The 22,101-nt window shown below is 31.6% G+C and overlaps 2 protein-coding genes across 3 annotated transcripts; one reads left to right on the top strand and one right to left on the bottom strand.

Annotated features, from left to right (window-relative positions):
• Positions 1–7,119: 7,119 nt before the first annotated feature.
• LOC117167348 lies at positions 7,120–13,667 on the top strand. Its single transcript, XM_033352214.1, has 2 exons — positions 7,120–8,108; positions 10,961–13,667. Exons 1-2 carry the CDS (start codon positions 7,268–7,270, stop codon positions 13,039–13,041), a joined length of 2,922 nt encoding a protein of 973 aa, XP_033208105.1. The 5' UTR covers positions 7,120–7,267; the 3' UTR covers positions 13,042–13,667.
• On the bottom strand, positions 13,637–20,099 carry LOC117167349 (DNA replication factor Cdt1-like). Of its 2 annotated transcripts, none has more exons than XM_033352215.1 (7): positions 19,988–20,099; positions 19,058–19,620; positions 16,652–16,898; positions 16,254–16,563; positions 16,000–16,182; positions 14,498–14,574; positions 13,637–14,329 (listed from the first exon to the last, which is right to left on the bottom strand). In XM_033352215.1, exons 2-7 carry the CDS (start codon positions 19,570–19,572, stop codon positions 14,012–14,014), a joined length of 1,650 nt encoding a protein of 549 aa, XP_033208106.1. In that variant the 5' UTR covers positions 19,573–19,620; positions 19,988–20,099; the 3' UTR covers positions 13,637–14,011. The 2 variants fall into 2 exon arrangements, with proteins under 2 accessions (XP_033208106.1, XP_033208107.1); XM_033352216.1 differs by lacking the exon at positions 19,988–20,099 and adding an exon at positions 19,755–19,874.
• Positions 20,100–22,101: the final 2,002 nt, after the last annotated feature.

Below are 22,101 nucleotides of genomic sequence, written 5' to 3' on the forward strand. Positions count from 1 at the left end.
GGCGGAATCGCAGTAAAATTTCAGCCACAACCACGTCTCACGACCGTGAGATAGGTGGTTACAGTCTGTAACGGAATCAATACGACGATCCGGAAAAAGTTTCGTGCACCCTGAGAATACGGAGCGATCCAAGAACTACCGCCTTTTCCATTTTTCCCGCAAGTGTTTTAGCATATTGTTGACAACCAGCAATGTTTTTCAGGCTATTAACGAGTGAAAGCTTAGCATCTCCAAGAGCGCCAATGATAAGGACGATTGGTTTAACAGAATATTCCGAGTACAATCGTTGCAAATCCCTTATAAGGTCTCTATACCTCTCTTTCTTTTCATTCTCCTTGACTATGATGTTTTTGTCAGCTCGTGCCGAAAATTCGATAACGAACATGGTTCGCTTCTCGAAGTCAAGAAGAACCATGTCAGGCCTCGAGTGTGCAACGGAAACATTTGTCGAGAATATAAAGTTTCGGTATATGCGGCACTTCCCATTCTCGACAATCGACTCGATTTCCCCAGGAAAGTTTAGAGGAGTGATATTAAGGTTAATGCCGTAAGAGTGACAGAGATGGTAATGAAGCACTCTTAGTGCCGCATTGCGCCTTTGGATGTAGGTCGTCCCCGCATGAGTTGGACAACTAGATAGTATGTGAGCTAAATGCTCGAGGTGTGGATGGAACGCCCTGCAGCTATCATGAGGAATGTCTGGGCTCAAAATGTGGCGACGGTATGTTAAGGTGGAAATGACACCGTCTTGGCATGCAAAAATGAAACCCTCCGTACCAGACTTCAATTCGGGCGATTTAAGGAAAGCAAACGTTAGCTCACAAGACATTGACTGATCCTTCACATTTGTGTGGAAGGTACCGTGCATCCTCTTATCGAGGAGCTGTTCACGAAAGTTTTTCTCGTGTGCTTTCTTAATCGGGGCTTTCAGGAGTGAATACTCGAGATAGATAAGATTTGACGCATTTTGCTCACCCCGAATACTGAAGTTAAGTCCAAGTGTTTCAGCAGACTCCTCCGCTGCTTTGTGCGGAAACACTCCTTTGCCCACTTCTTCGTGATTCCTGACCATTTTAAGAAGAGGGTCTCTTCCATTTGCGACTCTATGTGCTCTACCCAGAATAATCCTGTTGTGAAGACATTCAAGACTTAATATTGCGCGACCACCTTGACGGCGTGAGATGTACAGTCGTGGAACAGAAGACTTAAGATGTATGCTTTTGTTCATGTGCATAACCTTTCTTGTCCCGATACTCGTTCTTCGTCCATGGAACTACTTCAAATGAATAGAGTACTACCGGGACGGCAAGCATGTTCGTTGCAGATACTTTGTTCCTCGCCGACAGTTCGTAAGACCAAATCTGCCGGATGAGACGTTTGTATCTGCTTCGGAGAGTATCCTTTATAGATGTAACATCCTGAATCCATCCGACAATCCCTAGAGCTAAATGTAGTTGCTTTTTGTTTTTAGCATAGATCCTAAGATCGTCCATGTAAAATACATGAGTTACCTTGTACTTACGATCTGCAGGTTTGCCGCACAAGTACCCGTCGGAATAGCGAAGTGCTAGAGATAGTGGCAATAATGTAAGGCAAAAGAGGAGTGGGCTCATGGTGTCTACCTGAAAGACACCTCTCTGAAAGATGACCTGGTTATTTGTCACATGATTTTTTCCAGATAAGATAGTAAATCTGATTTTCCAAAGCGGCATAAATCTCTCTATGCACCTAACGATTTGCGGATGAACCTTTAAGTTTTCCGAAAGACAGATGATAAGTCTATGGGAGGTCGAATCGAAAGCTTTCCGATAATAAATCCAGGCCATCGATAGGTCACGCTGGTAAAATGCTGCATCTTTGTAGACACATCAATCGATAAGTAGGTTCTCCCGATATCCCGCTACGCCTTTCTTTGAGCCTCGTTGCTCATACATTTCTTGCCACACAGGTTCAATTGCCCGTACAATCCTATCATTTAGGATAGCTGTGAATATCTTATACAGCGTGAAAAAAGTATTAAGAGGGATGAAAAACTATTCCGCACCGGGATTATATACAGGGTGTCTAAAAAGTCTCGGGACCGTTGGATATTTCCTCAGGTAAAATATTTTTCAGAAAAATGAAGGTCATGTCTGAAGTAAATTTCAACGAGAAATTCAATGGTAAACCTTCATTTTAACCTTAAAGTTGACCTTCATGGCTTTTTGAAGGTCAACTTTGTTTTTTTAAATGGAAACCCCCATTTTTACACCTGCAATCGATAGAGCGGAAAATTCTACGTTCAGGTACGTACCCAAGTCATAGGTCAATTGTAACGTTCAAGGTCAGATAGAGGTTATTTAAAATTAACAAAGTTTTCCAAGAGGTCAGTGCCATTCCTGAAGTAAATTTCAACGAGAAATTCATTGGTGAGCTCTGCATTGATCTTGGTGATGATCTTCAAGGTTTCTTCCAAGCAGCTTACGTTTACGTTTAGCATTACCCAGGAACAACGACGTGGACGTAGTAAATTCTGTTCTCTTAGGGGTGCTTGATTAGCGTGAGTCCCCGTGCCTCTCACGCTTCAGTGAAGATGTTCGAACTGAAAACCTTGAGCTTCTTGACAAAAAGCTAGGCGATTGTAAAAATGAGTTACAGCATTACGAATCATCTCCCTATCAATAAAAGTAGCCTGTTGCAGAATCCGATTCTGCAATTCGTCTAAGCTTCGCCGTTGCGTTAAGTATATTTTGCTCTTTAAATAACCCCAAAGAAAATAGTCGAGAGGCGTCAGATCAGGAAATCTAGCAGGACACTCGATTTCACCCCTTCTTCCAATCCAACTTTGAGGGAACTGAGTATCCAAATATGCTCCAACCTCCCTACCGTAATGAGCCGTTGCTCCGTCCTGCTGGAACCAAATATTTTGAAAATTATCGCCTGTAATCTCCCTTATTCTTGGTACAATTTGGTTTCTGAGAAGCTCTTCATATGCGCGGGCATTGAGATTACCATCGATGAAGAAAGGGCCTATCAATGAATCATTCAAGATACCGGACCAATATCTAAAATTTTGCCTGTTAACTTTACCTTTTAAAGTGAAAGTAGATTCATCTGAAAATATTGTATTGTACAAGAAAAGAGGATCTCTATCAATTTTGTCCATCATAATTTCACAAAATTCAACCCGACAATCAGGATCGTCTTCATTGAGCTTTTGTACCAGATGAATTTTGTAAGAATGGAAATTAATGCTTTTTAAAATATTTCGCAGTATCTCAGGAGCAACGTCACGCTCATCACTAGCTCGACATAAACTAAGGTGTGGGTTTTCAACAAATGCCTGGGCTATGTCCATCTGCATCTCCTTAGAATTTTATAAACGTCCGATATTGTACTCACAAGTGTTGTGAATTCTGTCCTGTCGTATGAAAAATGAATGCTTTATTTTTGAACTAAATAAATTACATATTTGCACGAAGTTTGGCGAATAATTAGTTTTCTTAAATATATGGTATAAATATGATAATTAATTCATTTGTCTTAAAAAAAGTATACTTAAATAGGATATTTGTTAGTATGAAATTCTGTATTCAAAAGATAATCAAACTCGCGCGATTGTTCGAAATTTTATTTGGACAAATACCCAAACATGAAAAATTCCCATGCACGAAAATTTTGCAAGTATTTACTACGCTTTTGCAAGAAAAGAATAATTGTTTGTTCTTCAGAGCAGATAATCAGCCTTTCCTTTGTTTTTTTCAAACTTTGAAACTATTTTAATTATCAAGAATTATTCATTCTTAACCTATTGCTTCATTAGAAAATAATTCAATTTGAATTGCATTTACAAATATTCTTAAAGATTATAGATACCTACTATTTTATTTACAGAAAAAAATACTCTTCGATTATGGCCGATTAAGACGAAAAATCAAACTCGATTGGATTTATTGGAAGGAAGAGTAAAGAAACGTGTTTTTAAAATGTATAGATATAAGAAACTTCGTTAAGTTAGGATTTATTTTAAGTTTCTCCTAATTTTGCATATTTTATGCTTTAGATTTTCAAAAGTTAATACTGAAAAATGAATGATGTACAAACTCCATGATATTTTATTATTGATAACTGAGTGATGTTTCATATTTCAGTTTGATTACGATTAATCTTAAATGTTTTAAAAACGTAACAATATTTTAACAAATAAATTGGTTTTTAAGTTTATTTTTTCGGTGAGTTATTTCTTATTCCTTTTAATGTTTAGGATAATCAGTGAGGTTTAATTTTTTTGAAATATGCAGAAAGTCACACTTTTTAATTAATCTATTTACTGCATGTATACCTAAATTACACAGCATAATAAATAAGTGTTCTTTTTCAAATTGAAATAAAGTATTTTTAAATTAAGCTTTATACATTAATTTAAATCGAGAATTAAAATGTATTGGATTGGGTATTTTAAAAATGGATTTTAATGCATATAAATTAAATATGTTCTTTTGGAAGAAGGGGGAATACCAGCAAACAAACCTTCATATTTTATTAATCTGGGTCAAAAATTTTGATTACAAAATCACAATATTATAGATCGTTTGTTTAATTGTTCTTATTTCGGAACTTGAGTTTTCTCCTTCTGGAACGTGACATAACGCGCGCGGATATCTCTGACATGCGCAGTAGTGATTCCTGTGTATTTTTAGCATTTTTAGGTTTACACGTGGTCACTCGTTTTCAACTAGAAATTATTTAATTCTTGAATTCTTGAAAAACAACTCCTAGTCGGCGTAAGTGGACAATAAACGTGATAAACGTTTATTGTCCACTTACGCCGACTAGGAGTTGTTTTTTGAAAAAAATGACTTAAAATTCGTGATCAGCGACCTCAAAAACCCCCAGTAAAGTATTGTCAATGTTTATAAATCGGTTTAAAATCGTAAAACTTGATTTTAATGTCATTTTAATCGAATTTGAAGCAAATTTTCAATTTTCGCGATTTTCTGCCTTTTCATCGCCGTATGGTGGGTTGAAATTTTTGTAAAAAAAAAATCAAAACATGGTTTTCGATGTATTTTTTCCCGTAGAATTCGATTCTGAAGTCAAAAAAATAAACATTTTCTTTATTTTTTTTTTATTTAAAAAAAAACCATGAAAAAACCGTAAAAAATGAGGTTTTTCGATCAAAACCCCATAAAAAATTAGCTGGACCCTACTTTTTTATTGCAAATTCGGATTCAGCGTCGAAAAATACATAAGAATATATAGGTCTGGTCAATTGCACAGACACTTTTGGTTTTTTTGTGGGCCTGTGTAATAATATATTTTAGTTTGTTTTTGCAAATTATTATTATTTAAAAAATAAATAATAATAATGAGAACATACAAAAAAATTGTTTTTAACAAGGTTTAAAAAATAATTCCTTGTATCCACATTTTTTCACTTATTCACTATCAAAATTATTAAACAGTTATAATTTCGAAAAAAATAATTAAACAATACAATTATCAGACTTCGAAATTTGTTACATGAATAATTTTGTACTTTCTAATCTTCTAATATATTTTAATTTCAAAAGTTTATTTACAATTACATAATAATTACATATCAATTCCCAGGAAAAAAGAACCGATAGAAAGCGAGTCGGTTTGAATTGCGTACCTGTCATTCGCAGATTAAAAGAATGAAGATGTAATCGGTTGGCCATATTTTAATTGATCACCTGTGTACGGTGCTTTAAATCTGCCCTTCTACATTCGTCAAAATGCTGAATGAATAGAGTTGAATGAGCCTGAAAACCCTGAAATAATTCCTATGAGTATTCTACGATTCATTAATGTGCATATGAATGGGTTAAGATTCAATATGAAATGGAGTTTTTAAAAGAGCACGCCCAATGGTAAAAATACGATGCGCACATAGCAAGTTTCAATAAGGGTGAATCTGCCAATTGTAGGTTACTTCAGGTTGAGTTCAACTGAGTGGAATATGCAGATTAAAATTTTAAAGAATTAATTTTTTCGAATGAGAAGTATGAAGTGATAAATTTGAATAGGACAATGTTGATTAATCAAAAATTGAAGAAATTAAAATGAAATAATATTGTAATATATTATAATTGATGCAACAATTTATTTATAAATTCAATGATTATTTAGTTGTAATTCTCTTTTTACAATGGTTTCAATAGATTATCCTGTACAGGAATTTTAAAATTTAGACTGAATTTAAGCTCCAGTGACATTCAACTTATTCAGTGCACATGCTAATGGCTGCAGGGAGTCCATGTGTTATATAACCTACAGATTGTAACATATTCATTTTTCAGTTTCAGTAATAACGAGTTTTTATAAACATAAATTAAAAGAACAAATTCAGCTCTTGATGTGTTAAACACATAAATAAACTTTTAACATTCTAAAGTGATGTGTGAGAACAAAAAATGTTCAAAAAAATGCCTGAAAATAAATAGTCTATAAATAAAAGTAGACTACATGTATGCCAGGATTTTATTAAAAGTTGATTTAAAAAGTTGATTTCTCATTTAAAAGTCACTCTAACCTATAGGTAGTTTTCTGATAAAGTCTGATAGAAACTGACAAAAATGCGCGCAGGACAGTTTCAGAAAACATAGGAAAAAACGGAAAGATACCGTTGGGATACTTTCTGATAAATTCTGAAAGATTCTGACAGGAAATTAGGGTACAGTTTCGGATGCAAATTTCGGAAATAATCTAAAAGATATTGAAAGCTTCGGAAAGAAAGTTCAATAAGAAATTTCTAACAGGGTTGAAAAATGGTTTTTATTTAGTTAAGAGCTATTTAATGACATAATAAAATGATAGTAATCATTATTCAGTATATAGATAACACAAAAAATAAAGTTTCGTCCCATGCATTTGGTATATTGTTTTCTCCTCATAGCATTCTGAAATTTTTAATTTCGACGGCAAATTCGGATTTATGAACATTTCACGAATGCTATATGATAAATATTGCTAAGAAAGTTTGAAAAATATATTTCGTGATGTTTCACAGGTATAAATTGCATTTTATACTTATTCACAAATTTTCTTTCACTCAGGCTGCCACGGCACCTATCATGAATACAAACAAATGAATAAGGTTGGTAGCAGTGCGAGTTGAGCAAAATGGCTATTTCTCGCACGTGCAGTTAGGTCATGGGTATGCCTCCTATTCATTATGAGTTAGTTAAAGCGTGAATGTGTTTTTTGTTGTTTGTTCCTTTGTATTTTTGCTCGTGGTTTTCCTTACGTGCGGATTCAATTTAAAATGTTGGAAATAGTTAAATTAGAGAAGATGTTGAAGAATTCTGATGTCACTGATCGGTACCCATTTTTTGATTTGTGTATATCAGAAGACATGAGGGTCAAGTTTCGTTCGCAATTTTTCTACCCAAATGTGTGTTACTTTTGTAATGATGACCATGTTTCAAATCTTATAAGATGCTTGCACTGCAATATGATTGCGTATTGCGGAAAATTGCACCAAAAGGAACACTGGCCAGAACACAAAGATCTGTGCGCCGAGATTGTTAATTTATTAAAATCCAGTGCAAGCAACAACTTATTCGATTTTCTAAGAACGATGAAGGACCCAGAAAAGCGACTCAAGAAGAAGCAAAATTTGATTACAGCTATTCAGAAAAGATTGGATAAGAAGTTTGAGAAATTTGAAAAACAAATGTTCCATCATCCGAGAGTCTGTGTTGTATGTTTAGAAAGCGATCCACAAAAACTTGACTACTGTCGGATTTGCCATCAAGTTAGCTTTTGTGAAAAGCACAAAAATGCACCAGAACACGAATGCTCATACTACAGAATTTGCTTCCTGCTGGATTGGAAGTCTGTTATTGATACAAGATTCATAATTAGCCCGGTCATAGAAAATGTTCCGTTTTTTTGCAATCCAGAGGATGCCAAGTTGCCAGAAAATATGGCTAAGTTCTTGACAGAAAAAGCTGAAGAAACGATTGCGATGTTGACAACGTTAAATGGTGACAAATTGTGGCCCCACGTCTGCTCGGAGCTTTACACTAACTCACTTACGCTGATGAGGGTGCTCCAGGATTTGGAGTTTGAATTTGAATCCGAGTTGATCGTCCACGCTATAGGTATAATTATGATACGTCTTAAGTGTGTGTTTTAAAAGAAATTATTAAACAAATTAAGTGTTTATTGTGATGATATAATGCAATTTAAAATAATCTTGATATCTTTTCTCATTTTTTATAAATTGTTTACAAACTTAAATAAGTTCAACTTGAAGTTTTTTTACTTCAAGTTGTAAAATTATTCAATTGTGATATTAAGTTTACAATGCATATTTCTAAAATCTTTTACTCAAAAAATTTATCATTTTAGGTCTTCATTTTTAAGCGTACATTTTTAATTTAACGAATTATAAAATACATTTTCGAAGGCTTAGTCAAATAAATATTAAAAAATGGAACAGTTTCAATTGGAATACCGTTATAGTTAAAATAACAGTAAAGGTCCGATTGCAACTTTATAAACTATTTTCAGTTTTAAAATAACTTCAAATTAATTCGGTATTTTCACTTCAACCACCAGCGAACTCCACTTCGTAGACTGCTGAGGGGGAAAATAAGTGACGAATGCATGGGATTCGGACCATTTTTGCCCTATTTTGCCAATATCTTCGTAAAAACTAATTTTGTCTATATAAATGTATATGAAAAATAGTTTTTATTTTTAAGAAATATTTAATGAAATAATAAAATAATACTTATTATTAGTCATTACGAAGATATTACAAAAATAAAATTTTTACCATGCCTTTGATCTATTGTTTTCAAATATGAAAAATTTAACAATTTAAAATAGATAGCTACGTACATTTAAAATTTGTAGACCTAAATTTAAACTTCAAACGTTACGATTTTAATTGTTCTATATCAACATTTTCTAATTTGCAAGTGAACATTTTGAATTTTTTGTGTAAATAACAATTGAATACTTATTGGTAATTTCAAAAAATTCGTTTAAGTTGAAGAAATGCTCAGCCTATTTTCAAACAAAATGTAGATTTTCGCAGATTCGTAAAAAAAATTTTAGAAGCTTTTTCAAATTTTTAAAATTTTCAAAAGAATAAAAAACATTGTCAAAAAATAATCTGAAAGATTTACAAGCAACTTTTTGAATTTTTCAGGATTTTTCTTATAGAAAATTCGAATCATTTTAAAAGATATATAGAAATTTTTGATAAAAATTTAAATAGTTTAAAACTTGAAAAAATTTAACAAAATTTAAAACGAAATGTAGATTTTTAAAGATTCTGAAATGTTATTTTGAAAAATTGAAGGATTTTGTGACATTTTAGGATCATAAACAAATATTCTTGAGATTCATGAGGAGATTGTATCTTGAAAAAATAATTTTATATGAATACTTGTGTTTAAATGTTACAAAACAAAAAAATCTATTGAATGATTGTTCATTTAAAACTACTTATAATAAAAATAATTTAATTTTTAATTTAATGTTTTCAGTATTAAAAAAATGGTATCGTTCAATATTTAATGTTTCTAGCTTAAAATTGCTTGACATAGTTTAATTAAGAAAAATTATAATTTTAATGATTCGTTCTTCAATTTGTAGCATTTGAAATTATATAGATACGTAAAGTTATTGAACGTTGGAATATAAAAATTTAAACTTTTATGCAAAAAGTTTAAAATGTAAGATTCTTACTGTATTTTACTTTTCTGTTCCCTTTTTATTACTGAAAATGAAAATAGTTTAAGCTTAAAGACGGCCACCCTGAAATTCTACATTGAGCCATTTTGTGTATTTGCAGGTAAAGATAATTGTTTTTGAAAGGATTCTAATGTGGCCGTAGTTGTGCAGAATTTCCGTACAATTAGCTTCAATAATTTCTGTAAGATTAGTAAACAAAAAAAGATACGAATCAGCCAGTAATACAAAAGTTCAGTTTAAATAGACACTTTGTTATGGTTTTTTTCATGTAGTGTAATTATTCAATGTCAAGTAATTTTCTAATAGTTATGAAAGTATATGATTGAGCAAAATACATTTTGAGAACATTTTATGCATAATTTTTCACTGTACCTAAAACTAGCAGTTTAAGCGACATGCAGAATTTATACTGCATTCCTTTATTTTTTAAATATTTTTTTATACATATTATAATGTTCATACTTGTTATTGTTCAATGCTTCTCTTTTTTATTTATTAAGTTAAAAATTATTTAAAACTATTTATTATATTTTCCGTTTCTAACATTTTTTATAATTTTATATTTGGTAATTAACAACTTACTTTGTTTATTAGTACAAGTTCTTTTATTGTTTTGTCAAAATATAAGCGGAAATTGTACTACTTTGGCTAAAAAAAGTTACTTTACGCAAGAAACTATTTTTTATTCTCTGAATATTTTCCCTCAAAAGAAAGACTTTCTTTTTATACAAATTTGCTTACAATTATTTGATAATGTGAGGATCTTCGTAAAATAAATACATTTTTTAAGTTTAAAAAGAACTGGAATGTAAAATATTCTTAGTTTAACGCCTGAAAAACAAATCGGATTTTATAAGGAAAACCATTATTTTCCAATTTCCTTCTAGGCTATTTAATCAGAATTGTACTATAATGAGCACTCGAGACAATCTTTGATCGCTTTTTTATACTTTCGTCTCCATGTTTATCTATAATTGGTTCTAAAAAAATATGGCAATATTATTACAAACTACTTTTTTTAAATTTTGTGAAATGTAAAAGGTAATCTGATAAGGTAATTGGACTTATTCCGAAACGTTTTTGTACAATTCTGAATAAATAGTCTGGTAGAAGTCGAAAAAAAAAGATTTTTCCTTATAAATTCCAACTTAATATTTCAATTAAATTACATTTTTAAATCAATCTACTAAAGTTACTATGCATTATAAATATTAAAAAGCCGATCTCTTGAATCTTATATTTACAGGAGATCACAACCCAGGAGAAAAGAATTTCGAAAACTTCGAAATGTTGCTGCACTTGATTCCGCAGCTGATGACTCTTAAGATCATAGTCATCGGTAAAGTAGTAGGCCAGAATAACAAGGAAATTAAGCCGGAAGTTGCAGTATGCAAAGCATGTGACATGAAAAGCAAGACACTCATAATCCAAAGGAGCAAATTAACTTACGTATCGTACGTAGAGAGCAAATCTTTCACTACTCCGCACGTTGTCATCGCTTATAACTTCGAGGAAAGTGAAGTGCGCCTCTGGACAGAATCCGTCAAAAAGTTGATGGATATCCGAGCTCCGTTTATCATGACCACCAGCACAAAATCAAGAGCTCAAACAGAGCACCAAAAGATGAGCGAACTCTTTGGCCACCTCGCAAGTAAATCTTCCTTTATGAAAAATCCTTTTGCTGGAGACAGACCCTATCGAGATCCTCAGGAAGACGGATTGAAGTTTTCTAACAACTACGTTGTCGTCTATACCTTGTTCGTGGAGGAAAGAGAGGAGCAGACGAAGAAAAAGCGACGTGGTCAATCGGCAGTCGTGTTTCCTGATTTTGTTGTAGCGGAAGAACGAGAGCTGAGGCGACAGAAAAGTTTAGCGAAGAAAAAGGAAACTGCTCAGGTGTGTTCGGAGACAACGGATGAATCAGAAAAGATGATCAATTCTCATACTTTGTCAAACGCGGGTGAGAATATCGAAAAGTCAACTGGTGGTAATCCTAATAAAAAGATTATAGGGAAGGGAAAGTCGAAAAAGAAGAAAAAGAAGATGACAGCCAACCAGTCTTTGGAGTCTTCAAGAAAGAAAAGTTTGTTCGACAAAGCAGTGAAGTCAACGGATACCAAGAAAGAAGACGTTCCCAAAGTACTGAATTATTTAAAAGAAGAAGTAAACTACCCTCGTGACGACACGGCGATCTCGAAAGAATTATTGAATGATCAGATTGTGGATCTGCATAGTCAAAATCAAGACACTATAACTATTCCTAAAAAAAACGAGGAGAGCGCTCAAGGCGACTTAATAAACAAAGAATCTGGAGCTGAAGTTCTTTCATCTAGGGGAGAAATGAAGGGATTGAGTGGAAAGTCGAGCAACAGCGAGGAGCTGCTTCCGGATTCAACAAATAGGAACAATGAGTCAGAGCTTGGTGCTGGCCAAGCTCCAGTAGAAGCTACAAAATCCGATGAACAAATTCAAGATGCGGGAGAATTAATGTCGCTTAAATCTGATGACGAGTCCAATTCGTCAAAGCCAGTTAAGCAAGTTTCTGCATTAGTTGAAGACAAATCTGAAGCTGAAATTCCCGTAGTGGATGAACAAACGGAGGACGACAGAAATTCGAAATCGATGGAGCAGCCTTTGGATTTGACGTATCAAAGTAAAGAAGCAGAGTCTGGTGAACGATGTGAAGAATCTGGAAACCAAAAAAAGTCGGAGAAAGTAAAGTACGAAATTCCTCAGACAGCAGCGGAGGCTAATCTAAAATCTAAAAGAAAGAAAAATCTAGAATTTGTGGAGTCAAGTATTAGAAAAGAACCCGTTAAAAATCAAGATGAGCCCCTGAATCTTCAAATTTTCCATGGTTCAAGCTCTTCCAAACCAAGCGGAGTGTCAGGAAAAAACGAAAAGCCTAAAGATCAACCTGCAGGTGCTAACAAATCTGAAAATAAAGTCCAAGAGCAGAAAGAAGACAGTACAAAGTCAAAGGTCAAGAAAAATAAGATTAGAAATGAAAAATCTGCAGAGACCAGCACCAAAAAAGAAGAATCCGACATGAATCAAGATGATCTCCTGGAACAGGAAGAAGAACCCCCCCATCTTGAAAATGTCCGTGGGGTTAAAGGAATCATGAAAAGGACTGAAGACCTACGACAAGAAAATGCATACCTTGAAGCGCAAATCTTAACCCTGACAACACAATTCACAGGTCTTAAAAACAATTGTAATACTATGGCTCTTAATCTTCTTAACGAAATTTCCGCGTTAAAACAAGTCCTGCAATCCCTTGAAGACAAGGTTAAGGAAACTGTCAATGCTCATGAATTAGAGTAGAATAGTGTCAGTTGCATGTAAATCTTTTGTTAAAATCTACTTCTTTTATTGTATTTTATCTCTAGTAGCAAATTTTCGTATAAAACGAAGAGTGCGCTTCCATTTTTTTTCTTTTGTTCACGATATTTCGTTGTAATGTTTTTTTTTTAGTTTCCTACAGGGATTGTTTCCATTTTTAGAAGTGTTCTTTTACCAAGAAAAGTAGAAAATGACCAAGTGAGTGAAAACCAAAACTAGAATCAAATTATCCAGGTACCTATTTCGAAAATAACGTTAAGATAAGAAGTGGTTAAACTTGAAGTGTTTAGTTATTTCAAACTAGTTTTTTTTCTCGAATTTTAATTTATAATAGGGTAAAATTGTAGTAAATTATATATGTAAATATTAGCCTGTATATTTAAAAGTTTCATGAAAATTGTAAACGTATTTTCATTAATGGATTTAAAAATATATATTTGTGTTTATTGGTAAATTACAATTTGGTGCTTTTTCCTCTTCATTTAGAATAGTTGAAAAAAATGCATATTTTGTCGAAATTTTAGATTGTTGCTTCAAATATAAATAGTTGAGGGGAAAATAAAAATTTAGGAGTAAATAATTTCCAGGTATTTATTTCAAAACTTAATTCGAAATTGCATATTTAAGAATTGACAATTCTAGATCAATCTACAAAATCTATACCTCAACGAGTGAGTCACGCTTAGCCCGAAAAGAAAATGACTTAATTGTATATGAATAATAATAATAATAATAATAATAATATATTCATTTCTAAATGCGTATTTAATTCCTCATAATAAATGTATCAAATAACCTATAAAATATTTTTATCGTTCTAGAGTCCGTTTTATTTCATTATTTTCTAGCGTTGAAAATAATAGCAAAATGAAAAGTTATTTAAAAAATCAAAATATTGTTCGCTGTTTATTATTATTATATACACAAGCTATGAATGCTCAAAATGTAGAATTTAGTACTTTTTAGCCAAGGCTTCTAATATTTTCAAGACTTTTTCAAACGAGATATTTTTGTCGAATTTTAAACGGTCAACTTTTCCCAGATTAAATAAATTAATCCACGTTGGAACCGATTCGCAGAGTAATCGAAGGTGCTTTTCCGTTTCATCAAATGATAATTTTTCCTTGAAAGAAAACTGAAGCTTTTGCATAGTGAGATTTAAAGCCAGCACATTCTTCTTTTCAGATAGAAAAATATTGCGCAGAATTTTTGCTATGGAAGGCAATCTACAATAATATTCTCTTGCATTATCTTCTCGTTTAGTCTCCGCCTGCAAAAAAAGTATTTAAAATTTATTATTCAGATTACAGAATGTCTCAAAAAATACATATAAAATATGTTTTTCTTTGATTTTTTTTTAAGTTAATTTATTAAGAAATTACATTAAAAAATGAATGTATTTTCAACTTAAAATTATAACAAATATAAAGGTACTTACTGGTACAGACAGAGTTTCTGGAGATCCTGTTGAAGTTTTCAAATTTGTGTCAACTTTGTAACACTCCCTTACTTTTTCTGAAAAGAAATTTATTCACCTAAGTACAGTTCGATAAATTCGAATAAAAGTACTGACGAATTTTTCAGTTTGTATAATTGATGAAATATGGTTACTTTGAACTAGAATAAAAATATATCACACCGGTACAATTGCACACCTTAAAAAAAAATCCTTTTAATTTTTAACATCGGGCAAAATGATTGCACCTTAGTTTGATCCAAAATGGTTCTCATAAAACATTGTAATCACTTTAATAAAAAATGTAATTCAGATTTATTTTATATTAAAATGTTGCAAATTTCTATTTTAACGATTTTGAGTCTGTAAAAGTTTTTACAAAAACAACTTTAGTCAAAACTTTATTTCTTTTTAAGAAATTACGATTATTTTATATCCCGAATGAAAAAACCCTCTTCCTTTTTAATTTACAACGCTAAATTGACGAAAACAAAATATATAAATTCGCAGTTCAAATCATTACGTTAGTTGTCAAATTTATCATATCAGACCTGACTTATTAAATCAAAATCGTCGCATCCAGCTCCGGGGGTTGGAATAGAAAAACACGGGATTTTTCATTTAATTGGAAGAAATTAGTTCAGATTAATGCATGAATTTGGAATAATTTGTTAAGAAATACCGCAAGCTCGGCTTAAAAAAAAAGTTTAACACAAAATCGATTCAAACTAGACAATTTTTCACCTTGTGCGTAAATAATAAAAAATAACAAATCGTATGTATGTAAACTATGGTATGTGAACATTTATTTATACTCACAGAATTGATCTACTTTTATTTTCCAAATTTGTACGAAAATATTTACAAAATCCTTTGAAATTTATTTTATCTCTACAATACAATTTGATGATGTCATAAGAAACCAGAAAGATAATAATTGATCAATTTCAACAACTTTTTACATCAAACTTTTTCCCTTGAACTCGTAATTTCTTAAATAATCGATACTCTCGAATTTTTAACCTATTTCATTATTCTGTTACCAAAATACAAAAATATCTAAATTAACGTGAGCGAAACAATGTCAACGGATCTTTTTCTAGAACTCTTTTTAAAGAAACGAATTTCTATCTCTTGACTTTAGTCGTATCTCATATCATTTCGGGAAGAAAAAAAATCTCTTTTCTCTAAAGCGCGGGTACAGGGCAGACTATCATGGAGCATATTATTTACATTAGAACAATTCTAGAAAGAAATCAACAGAAAAAAACGCTGGGGTTTTTGAATAAATTGAATCTCAATATTTTCAGAGAAAACACCGTCATTTTGTCAGTTTTAATCTTTTTTTGGAAAATGTCCAATGGACTTTAAGAGGAGGCGAGAAATTATATCAGAATCAGAAAGAAGGTAAAAACTTCATAAGTTGATTTTGAGACAGTCAAATTTTAAAAGAACATATAAATCCATTAGTCACAACAACTTACCCAGAACTTCTTTAGGAGAAGTTATTTTAATACTATGAATTATTGGCAATTCGGACTTCTCTATAGGTTTGCACTTTTCAATCTCAAATCGAGGATGCCAACGTTTAATCTTCTCTTTCGGTATAACCCGTCGCGATTGTCTACATCCCTTCAAAAAATTTTCGTGTTCGTCTTTGACTCTTTCTGTACAAAAAAAAATGTAATTAGATTTTTTTCATATTCATTAAAGGAAGAAACTATCAAATTTAATTTACCTAAAAGAGAATTATAAAACTTTCGGCTCCTTTCTAGAAGAATATTATTTCCAGAAACATCTGAAACAGACTCTTTGGCTGTGTTCGCAGACTCAAACTTTGGACTTAAAACCATTTCGTTCTGAGGGTTTCTTGACCCTGAAGCAAAAGTCATAATCTTCTTATTTTCATAGGTGTACGCTTCTGGGTAAATTGATTTTATTTGCGCCAAGTGATCCAAAGTGACTTCGCATTTTGACATATTTTTCAGAGCAGGCTGCAGTTTTCTGAATGTAATAATCTCACCTCGGTGGTGCAGCATCAGTGCAACCTAATTTAAAAAATATTCATTCAAGCTTTGAATGTAGGAAAGTTGGTAAAACCAAGCCAAATTGGCTACAGAATAATTAAAATCTTACCCTATCGATGCATGTAAAGACTTGTCCTAGAAACTTGTAATCGCTTGGCAAGGGCAAACATGTTTTTGGTGTTTGAGATTGACTTTCGTTTACGACTGCCAGTGTTTTAGATTCATCGGTTTTTATTAGAGATTGTTTTGGTTCTATCAGAGAAACTTTTGGAATACTTCTATTTACGCAAATATCATTATTTACAGACTTCACCGTTTTCGGCGCCTTTTTTACCGGCACAGCATCGCTCTGTAAACTATTGAATAAAAATTGCATTCAAATCTGGTACAATTAAGAAAAAGTTTGAATCTTAAATTTATAAAACAATGATTTCTGATTTTCCTTCAAGTAAAAAAATCCTGAAATAAAAAAAGCCATGATTCCATGGTTCGAAGCACAATATATCCTTTTCAAAATAAGAAAAATTACATTGAATAACTCCAGATATATTATTTATTAAATTACCATGGCGGCCGTTTTAATCAAAGGAAAAAATCTCCGGTTTACTTCGTTACGCAAAACTTGTTCACGAGCTATGAAATTTAAAAAATTCGAAGTTGTGAAGCTAATAATTTTTCTATTTGAAGTAACAAAAACTGAACTGCAAATTAAAACAATCAGAGTGAAAATCTGGACTTTTAAGCTTTAAAAATTAAAGTTTCACATTTGTAATTGAAATGCCCTCAAATTTACATGTATAAAAGTTAAGACATTGACACTTCAATTAATTTTAGTTAAACTTCAAAATACATGTTTTAACTTTTATGAATTGTATAGTTCAAAGGTTCAGATTTAATTAAAAAATATAAATCCGCGTTATTATTTTCAATGCTCTAAATTGAAGAATAAATCAACTAAATTTTCAATTTTTCAAAATTATATAATATTAAGCAATTTTAAGGTATAAAATGAATAATTTGACGAATTAATTGTTATTAATTGAATACTTCTTACATTAAGACTTAAATTACTTTAATTTTAAGTAATTTCAAATTAATAATTTTTCAATTATTATCTATACAACAAAATGTGTTTTTATTCTGAAATATTTTTAAATATTCACTTAAAATTAGTTTCTCAAAATAAAAAAGAATAAAGAATTTCTTAGAAATACTAATCTTTTCAAAATTTGAATTATTTTTTAAATGTTTTGAAAACATTAAAATAGCTTTTATAATGATTCGAATTTTTCCGAAAATTTTTGGAAAGCCTACTTTTGTAGGCTTTAAAATCGCATTAAGATCTTCCAGGTTCTTTTGGACAATTTTGTAAACCTCTTGAAATCTTTCTAAATATTCTTTTAAATTTAATTTTTTAAAAATAAATAATCATTTTCAATTTTCCTAGGAATCTTGACATTTTTCTTTCTTTAGAAACCTTTCAAAATTCTTTAAAAACTTGTACGTTTTTTGTTCGAAACCTGCGACAGTTTACGTTTTGTTCTAAATTATTTGAAATCATTTCCAGTTTTAATTTAATTTTGGATGTTTTCACAACTTATTAATATCAATTCAACTTACTCGCCATTTTTATAAATTAACAAGTGTTCAATTGTCATTTATACATTACAATTTAACAATGCCACTAACAAATATAAAAAAGTTTGAATAGAACAATTAAAACTGTAAGGTTCAATGATTAAATATAGCTCTTTAAAATTTTAACGATTCAAGGCTTTTTATTACAAAAAATTAAGTTTAAAATTGTTTAGTCTTGAATAAATCGTTTATAATCACTACTTCCAATGAACTGTCAAATATTGCTAAATATCAAATAACTGTTCTTTTTCTTAATTAAAAAATTAAAAACTGAATAGGTTAAAAATGTAATGTTTTAGAAGACTGAAACAATATTTGAAAAGATGTTGAAATTTAAGTTAGGTGTTCAATTATGAATCTATTAATTTCAAGTTATTTCAAAATAAAAAATAGTTAAGGAAATTTTAATCGAACGTTAACCTTTGTTTAGTCTCTAAGGCTTTCGATTTGAAACAGTACAATTTTTATCGTTAAAATCTGCCAACTGTTTAATTTTAAACGAATTCAGAAGCTTCGTATAAAATCAATTATTGTTCACTTTTTAATTCTGAAAGTACATTTAAATTTCAAAAATCAGATTAACTATTAGTATTTACAGTTGATCAACTAAAAAAGTTTCTATCAGAAAATTTTAATTTCAAAAGCTCTTAATTTTGAATTGTAAATTATTGTAGCATTAAACATCGTAAATTGAATGATATAATAAGTGAAAACGTTACAAATTTAACTTAACATTTTAAAAAACTTTAAATCGAATTTATTTTAAACAGTGTTTCGCGATTGTGATGCGTCGTTCCCAAATACACCTAATTTGTTTCATTTCATTTCTCAGTTTACTCGTCCAGCGCCCACCCTGATTATAAATAAATATTCTTACTTTTTTGAAATCACCTTTTGAATGACTTCTTCTTGTCTCCCAGGTTCATCAAGTTTAATCTTTTTTATCGCCGGCGCCTCAGAAATATTACAGTTTTCTGAGTAAGATTCACCATTTTCTTCCAAGGTTTCTTCTTTAGGCAAAACTATTTCATTTGAACTAGAGGAACTTGATTCCATAGCCTCAACTTTAGTCGAATCCAATACATTTTCACTTTCAGATGCATTTTTTACATTAGGATTATTATTTTCTTTTCTGGAAACTGTTTTACTCTGAGCTTTCAATTTTGCATTTTTTTCCAGCACCGAAATCAGCAATCTCGACGAACTAGTAGACTGAGGGATGTTTTTCTTTTTTCTCAAAATGAAATCTAAATCCAAATCAACTTTTGGACTTTCAAATAACTTTTCCTTGCCATTTGTATTGTCAACTGATCTTGTCGGTGCTTTTCGCACTGAAAAGTATTCGGTTATCGTGGGTTGTGACATTTTCTCTTTATCACGAGGACGAGGCATCTTTGATAGGAAATCAATATATCAATTTATCCACTCGTTGAACTATATCTGCAAATTGTAACTATAATTTATTGATTGTTTCATACACTTTATTATATTTCTGGGATTTATTGTTATTCAGTATACAACTTCAAGTTAGTCCGTTATTTCAATTACAAAGTAATAAAGAATTGTGACTGAACCTACTATATCCAAGGTGAACACAATATTTAAAAAAAGGAAAATGATTCAAATAAGCCCTTGTAAAATAATAGAAATGTTAAATCTATATGTGAGAAACATCAACAACGTGTGAAGAAGCTTGAGGTTAGGAAAGATAGATAAATCAGCAATGAAACGACTGAAACGCTAGTACTGATAAAAAGACGAAAAAATATGAATTTCAATTATATTTATCTTATAAATAACAATTTACAATTAGTTTTGTGTTTATGAAATATAGACGTTGTGGTATATAAACGTTCAGTAAAACTCGTAAAACTTGTAAACTGTAAACAAACTCTACAGGTTATATGTATATTTCATGTTGTGACGTCAACTGGCAAGCTATCGACAAGCTCAAGCTGAGGTGGGAGAAATTCGTTGAATTAAGTTAATGGTGAGGGGGAAACGATGGACAAAATGCAATGAGGTTCAGTCCATGTTTGCCCTATTCTGCTAATATCTTTGTGAAAACTAATTATGGTCTATATAAGTGCCTTTTGGAAAATAGTTTTAATTTTCTAAGAACTTTTTAATGCATTATTGTTGTTGTGACGTCAGATGGCAAGATGTCTGCGAGGTGAGGGTCAAGCAATAATACCAATCCCATGGGATGACATTTAATTTTGTAAATAACTTTAGAAAAATGATTTTTTACAATAAGTGTATTTGGATATTATTTTATTTTTCAAAAGCTATTGAATTAAATACCAAACTCGTTGCAAAAAATTATCAATTTTCATTTAATTGAGTAGCTATTGAACAATACAAAATAATATTCGGATACATTTATCGTGAAAAACCGTTTTTTTCCAACTTATAAAAATAATATTTCGTCACATGCACTTGGTACTAATTTTTGGCCCTCAGACTGCCCCCACCTAACCGGAAACAATGATATTGGATTTTAAGACCTAAAGTCCACAGGGGTACCTTTTCAGCGGACCTGGATTTCGATTGATACACTTTATACATTGAATTAATCATGGCCCCCACAAAGGGGAGGCCGCAGTCAGAGGGCCCGGGGTCGCCTCTGGGTCCCGCGGCTCACCAGCTACTTTTGTTAAATATGAATCTTTAACCTAATAATCAGTTTAAAATTAAGAAAAATTAGGGAAAATTTCTTCAGCACTTTTGAAATTCGCTTTGAATAAACATGCAAAATTTACGCTTATTAGAGTAAAAAAAGTATGGGAAGGAAAGGACCCGCAAAATTTTATGAGGAGGGGGCCCTTGTCGGGATGTGGGACAAAGGTATTATTATTATTATTATATCTTTGTCCATGGTCCATGAAAAGGTACCCTAATATATTTGGTTTTGCATCACGAACCCCATTGCATAGAACGAAACTTTTTTTATTAACTTGGAAACAATGATTTTTTACAATAGTATATTTGCATATTATTTTTATAGGGTTTTACAGCTTCAAGAAACTGTATACAAAATTTTGTATAACTTTCATATGTTTAAAAAGTTTCGAATATTAAGAGGGGGAAATTCCAAATATTTAGAAAATACCATCAAGTATTATATTTATACATTTAATTCTTAATTTATTGGAATTAAAATTTAAAAACTTATATTTCACATGAAGAAACTAAAACAATTATTTACACATATTTTGTGAACTGCTTAGAAGGAAATAAATAAAGTCAAAATATGAACACTTTTGCGGAATACAAGACATCTCTGTGAGATGTGCCTATCGGAAAAATTACAATAGGAATTAAATCTATTGAAAACATGTTCTCTTTTGGGGAATAGGAAACTGTGCTGCCGTCGCTGTGGAAACAGAAATGAATTAGTTTCTGGGATATCCTATTCTTATGATAAAATTTTAGACGGATGGAAAAATCGCGCATTCAAAAGAATAGAATAATCTTTACTTTTACGCTGAAATAGGAAAATACAGTGAACCCTAGAGATGGGGACCCCGGATATAGTCCTTCCGAGAATTGGCACCGTGCCGCAAGTAGGAGTAAAAGGAACTGCGCGGGGTGAGCGGTGGTCGCTCAGGCGTGAACAAACAAAAATGTTTTCTACGAATCAGCCGCAAAACCGACCCAGTCACAAAGTTTCATTGCAGTAATTCTTCTCTGTTCGACACTTATTACCGCGAGTACATCAAGTAATGACTGAATTGATAAAAAGATATATTTCGGGTTTCACTCGTGTAAAAAACTGCGAATTGTTTGCCGACGTTTCGTGAACATTGCAGTTCACATCTTCAGGTCAGCCCTGAAGATGTAGCCTTGTCTACGCGCCAGGGCCAAACAATAATACCAATTGCATGGTACGAAACCTTATTTTGTTAAAAAAAAAGTGAG

The sequence above is a fragment of the Belonocnema kinseyi genome, chromosome 2 (genome assembly GCF_010883055.1).
Source record: "Belonocnema kinseyi isolate 2016_QV_RU_SX_M_011 chromosome 2, B_treatae_v1, whole genome shotgun sequence".
NCBI classification, from domain to species: Eukaryota; Metazoa; Arthropoda; class Insecta; order Hymenoptera; family Cynipidae; genus Belonocnema; species Belonocnema kinseyi.

What these genes read in the sequence shown, in the direction of transcription:
- LOC117167348 (XM_033352214.1), top strand. Translation starts at nt 7,268, where the DNA reads ATGTTGGAAATAGTTAAATTAGAGAAGATGTTGAAGAATTCTGATGTC. An exon ending in GTTGATCGTCCACGCTATAG is followed by an intron (nt 8,109 to 10,960) that starts GTATAATTATGA and finishes TTATATTTACAG; the next exon opens with GAGATCACAACCCAGGAGAA.
- LOC117167349 (XM_033352215.1), bottom strand. Translation starts at nt 19,572, where the DNA reads ATGCCTCGTCCTCGTGATAAAGAGAAAATGTCACAACCCACGATAACC. An exon ending in TCTTTACATGCATCGATAGG is followed by an intron (nt 16,564 to 16,651) that starts GTAAGATTTTAA and finishes TTTTTAAATTAG; the next exon opens with GTTGCACTGATGCTGCACCA. An exon ending in CAGAAACTCTGTCTGTACCA is followed by an intron (nt 14,330 to 14,497) that starts GTAAGTACCTTT and finishes CTTTTTTTGCAG; the next exon opens with GCGGAGACTAAACGAGAAGA.